The 5,357-nt window shown below is 47.2% G+C and overlaps 2 protein-coding genes across 2 annotated transcripts; one reads left to right on the top strand and one right to left on the bottom strand.

Moving 5' to 3' along the window:
- Window positions 1-260: 260 nt before the first annotated feature.
- Window positions 261-839, top strand: PG997_010217 (uncharacterized protein; the record flags this gene model as incomplete). The annotated part of the gene is made up of 1 exon (XM_066814532.1): window positions 261-839. One exon carries the CDS (start codon window positions 261-263, stop codon window positions 837-839), a length of 579 nt encoding a protein of 192 aa, XP_066666494.1.
- A 98-nt stretch (window positions 840-937) lies between these two features.
- Window positions 938-2,114, bottom strand: PG997_010216 (uncharacterized protein; the record flags this gene model as incomplete). The annotated part of the gene is made up of 6 exons (XM_066814531.1): window positions 938-1,121; window positions 1,188-1,431; window positions 1,503-1,671; window positions 1,734-1,850; window positions 1,904-2,021; window positions 2,077-2,114. 6 exons carry the CDS (start codon window positions 2,112-2,114, stop codon window positions 938-940), a joined length of 870 nt encoding a protein of 289 aa, XP_066666493.1.
- Between the last annotated feature and the right edge of the window lie 3,243 nt (window positions 2,115-5,357).

Below are 5,357 nucleotides of genomic sequence, written 5' to 3'. Positions count from 1 at the left end.
GATGGGCTTGAAGAATAAACAACCATACGTGAATAAAATATGCAGAAGCTGGATTACCAACTGTACGGATATTGCATATGTGTTTGCAGGGTGCCCCGCCCTATGGGGGCTATCTATATAAGGCGCGGACACACCTCGCGCCGATGTGACTTTCTTTTCTCCTTCTGTCTCTCGGTTATCTGAGGTGTCGCCCAAGTACACGCAGTCTATCATCTTCCATAACTACCACATCACTGTAAATACTTCTAAAGGTCACCAACATGTCTCCATCAGTGTTGTTTCAGGCACGATCTCCCTTCCTAATCACGCAAGGCCGTTCACTCCCACCACCAAAGTCGGGCTTTCTCCCAACCACCACGGAGCTAGTTGGGGAATGGCACATGGCTGCCACCTCGAGCGCGTTTTGGAAGGACAGAAAACACTCTGTTTCCATCACCTACCAGTCATCTACAAAGTCTGGTCCCGCCGGAGCTGCTCTTGACGACGTTGCATCCTACTACGCCATCGACTCATCCACCCAGCACTCTACCAAAGGTGTCAGCACGCCTTCGACCTCTTGTTCCGGCGTTTATGACTGGCACGGGACGGGATTTCTCCGACTCGTGAGCACGCGCTGGGAGATTGTAGGATACGGTTCATTAGAGGAAATGGGTGCCGTGGTGTTGGTGACATTGGCACAAAAAACCATGTTTTCGCCGCAGTCGCTGTCAATCTACTCGAAGGAGAAGATTGAGAAGCCGAATGAGATTGTCCTTATTATTTCGGACTCCCTGAAGAGTTTTGGCATCGCCGCACTGAGTCAGGAGGTAGAGAAGCTTGAGCTGATGGAAACACAGTGAACTTTGTATCTATTTGATCCGAGCCATGTTTCGGCTTCAAATGTTGGTATGGACTTTGAAAACGCCTATATCAATTCACATCTACCTTCAACCCTTCTCTATGCGCACAAGTCAGAATCAGGACGAGCTCGTAATGTGATACGATTTCCAAAGCTTGGTGCAAGGGCTGTAGTCCATTTCATTACTTTCGGAGGTCCTGATGTCGCTAGTTCCATATCATAGTTTTTCAACAAATGAACAATTGCGTGTTTCATCGTGTCGGCTGCATACCATCTGCCGGGACTTGTCAATGTTAGTTTCCATTCTGTTCATGAGGGAAGAAGCCAACTTATGAAGGAATTAACCTACCAAGAATGAGATGGAGATCCCCAAAATGGGTATTTCCAGCAGTGAGAATCTGTGAACTTCACTACAGGCTCCGTTGTAGATAAATCTGTTGTGTAGAACCGGAATGGATCAAATGTCTCAGGATCACAATAGTTGTTTTCGTCTCGCATGATAGCTTGCTGCGGAACTGCCACTAAATTGCCTGCTGGGATATGCTCGCCAGTAGAAAAGGTGAATGGTTGGATAGCCTTACGTTGGACGGACACTGATAGAAGAGGAACAAGCTGCCAGTCAGCAATCTAACCGGACGAAGGAAGGACACACGCAACAACTTACAGCAGTCAAGCGGGTTCAGTCTTGAGGATTCGCGTAAAAAGCTGTCGAGAAGCAGGAGATCCTTTGTTTGGTACTTGCGACTATGTAACTCCGATTGCTGCAACTCATGGCGAAGCAAAGGGATATATTCACTATGCTTGCAGAGCATGATGATGGCCCAGGCGAGCGCCTGCGGCACTGGTTAGCTATGGACTGCAACGAAACACTAGAGGTAGATCGACCTGAACATACCATTGGTAATTGATGAGCTGAAGCAAACTGCAAGGCAACCATTTGCTGTACCAATCGGATTGGAGACCGCTGTCTATCGGTACGGGATTCTTTGATGATGAATTGCGTACAGTCAAGCTATTATTGTGTTAAATCTGTGCCCTGAAATGTGATCGTAGTGTCTGTCTTACAAATTTCCCATCATTGTCATTATCGCGAGCCACAAGTCGCTCATGTACAAGCTTGGTCACATATCTGCCGACTGTTTGCATCGCACCGCTGCGAGCCATGAGCCACGGGCCGACAAATCTAAAGAATATTAGTTAGCAGCGAATATAGGGGCAATTCATCGAGGTAGACGTACTTTACTATGCACTTTGGAAGCAATCTGCAAAGCTCCATTGTGATCGCACCATCCCAGCCGTATTGTATGGATTCTTTCTCGAAAATTTCGTTTTCCGCTTTAAATGAATTCTAGTTAGCGTGAGATGAACTCGAAACCAGTCCGGAGAAGGGGGTCTCCTTTACCTAAGTCGTCACCAAAAAGTATCTGATTGTTCACGCGGGCCGCAATGGCTTTGGCCAGTGGAAATGCAGAGACAGTCCAAGTTTTTGCTGAATGATTAGGGCTCATCCCTAGGCAAAGTGAGTACGGCTGACTTACTTTCACATTTAGCGGAGCTAGACAGATACAGTTGCAGACCTTCCTTCACTCTTTGTTGGATCATAGGGGTCAAGAATTCAAGATTCTTCCGTAAAAGAACCTTAAATGCGCGAATAGGCACAGAGCTGTGAGGATCAATGTCGTTGTGTTCGAAGCCCAGCATGATATGCTTATGATTGATTCGCTAGTTTCAACCCAATTAGTTATGGCGCCGTAGTCCATGACATGGAAAGATAGAGCAGCCAACTCAGTTTGATAATCTACTCACGTCTGTCATTGCTGCCTCGAAAGAGAGAATGCTCGTCGGGCTTTTGGCAATTTCCGCAATTTGATCTCTCTTGGATACAAGGACTTGGTACTCTGAGATGAGCGGGATGGCGAAAAGCGAACCACCAAGCTAGGTCACTCAAAGTAAGTCATATTCCGCTTCGGTCAAGGTAGGAGACATACCTTGCGATAGACATCATAGATAGTGTCACCTCCTCTGAGTAAAAAGTTTGACGTGCTCCACCACTTCCCGTATCTTAGCCTTGGGCCGACTATGGCCACATGGCTCTGAAGAAGAAAGGTTAGCCCCGACTAAGAGCTTGGTGGAATTGCTGTTACTTACAGGCCGTTTCCAATAGACTCTGAGCGAGTTCAACAACGACCACGCAGCAAGCAATACTGGAAGGCCAAGTAGAAGGTGGGTATAGTAACGGCTGAAACCAGCTGGCTCAGCGTAAAGCAGATGAGACACAAGAGACCACATAGTTCAGTCGGCCTTGCCTTCAAGTAAACCGAGTGAATAGGAACAAGTGGTTGACAAGAAATGTGCAGTTCTGCTCCATACTAGAAGCGCGACGCTCCCCCTCATATGAAGCCTTCAATTTGCTCATGGCCTTAGTTGAACGAGCTCAGTGAAGAGTGTTGGTCTCGTTGGTTGCCAAGTCCACCACAAGGCAATAACTGAGGCATCCTCATGGTGCACCTTGAGGTATCAGCCAATTCCCAGGGGAACGGCAACTGCCACACCTGTCACACAGTGTGACTGGATACTTCTCGGTCTTCCTCACCTTGGGCAGGGCTCTCATGCATGATACTGGCCACATAATGGTTGACCTTGCCCCGCCCTAGCCGCTTTGCAGTTTACCATGTTGGGGTCGATTTAAGTTTCCACCAATATCGGCATGCAGTGATGATGGTGTTGGTGGTAGGCTGAGCCCTACAGATGCTACCCTAGCTTACCATGACCGACCGCAAGACCCGCTGGGAAAGCATGAGCTTAGCCGAAGAGTGTCGACGTGATGGGTTTACGATTTAGCCGCCATCTGTAACACCTCGGCTATGGTAGTGTGACAAGGGCTTGAAGGGCTTGGATCTGATTCAGCTAATATTTGACTATGGCACTTCTAGAGTCTCTGGTTCTTTTCTCACTCAAAGTGAGGTCGAGTGTGAGGTTTATATACACATCGTAGAGGACCTTAAGGTCCTTCCTTCTTTATTTTTCTACCCTTAGGCGCCGTAGCCCTTCCGGAATGCAGGCCCCTGTTGGACCAATGCTGCATGCCAGTTGGTTCTGCAGAGTGACTGTTGGATCTGCGTGTGACAGGTAGCACGTATTGCGACCCCTGGAAGATGACTGCATACCCACTCACTATTTGGCGGAGTTATTATAACATCATGATGATACGACAATCACAGAAGGAACCAAGCATCGTTGTTGGCAAAGTTGGAATTGTGGCAAGTTTTGAAGAAGACCATGTTGTTTTCACAGGTGCACCTATTAGACTTGGTGAATGCTCAGGGTAAAGATTGAGAAGGCATAACATATGCTTATCATACAACTACTCATTGAACGATCTCAAGCTACCACAGATATATCATGTTGCACTTCAAGAAGTTGCAGCAGGGTGAGTGCGTATCTCATGATGGGTGTTCGCTTCTCTAGCTCCAAGCATTGATCCAAATAGAACCAACACGATGCTGGTGGACTGCTAGAGCTACTGCGAAGACCTAGAGCCTTGTTCGGCTTTGGATGATGCTAGAGTTGTTGTCCGTGACTGCTGTTGGGTTGGCAAGCATAGGACATCTTCGCTCTCATGATTTGGCACGGAAATCCAACGATCATTCTCTGCACTAAGCATTGTGTCGATACCAATGGACGAGAGCATAGGGCGGCGTGGTGGGGGCCTTTCTGGTGGTGGAAAAGGCGGTTTGTTCCCATGCTGTCGTGCGTTTTTACTGTGCAAGTATAGGCTTCGAAAGGAAGCAATGCAGGCGACAAAAATTGCTATAAGAATCGGGTTAAGCATGATATTAGTAAACTTGCAATGCCATAATCAAACGAGTGCTTACCAAGTGTCATCTCAATCGAGTTCCAGAGCAATAACCAAGACAAGTCTGGCGCTTTGCCAGGGGCACCGACTGTGATTCTGATAATCGCAACCACCACCATGACAATCGTCAAAGAACAAATGAAAGCCAGGGCTATCTTCTTCTGCCACGAAATATGAGCTTTCCAGACAATATTTGATGATACCAAAACGACTAGTAGATTAAGTGTATTAGCATCGCAATTCACATGAGATACGTGTGTCTCACTCACTCAATGCATCTGTGACAATGTCCAAAGTCGTAGTGATCCGAGTGTTTGCATATTCGTAATCAAGTACTTGCTTAGAATTACAGTTCTCTTTTGCACATTGTTAGCCATATATATTTTGTAAGCTTAAGATGAAACACTTGCCTATAACATCCAACCCCGAGCTTGTCAGGCAGTGGTAGTCCAGCAAGCCAATACAGACTGCATAAGTAGCCACGATGAAGATGGTTACAGTCCACCAGAGAATCTGTTGAGCTTTGATTTGTCTTCCAAGGCCGTGGAAGAAAGCCATGAATGACAACTTGATTGACCATAGGCAGGACCAGGAGCAAATGTAGCTTGCCAAGTTGCCGTTGACAGCCTCCGCAGCCTTGTCAAGGAGTTTCGACCAGTCTTG

Source organism: Apiospora hydei (genome assembly GCF_038363865.1).
Source record: "Apiospora hydei strain CBS 114990 chromosome Unknown utg000007l_segment0_segment0, whole genome shotgun sequence".
NCBI classification, from domain to species: Eukaryota; Fungi; Ascomycota; class Sordariomycetes; order Amphisphaeriales; family Apiosporaceae; genus Apiospora; species Apiospora hydei.
The sequence above is the reverse complement of the archived record's forward strand: the minus strand, read 5'-3'. Positions and strand labels throughout refer to the sequence as shown.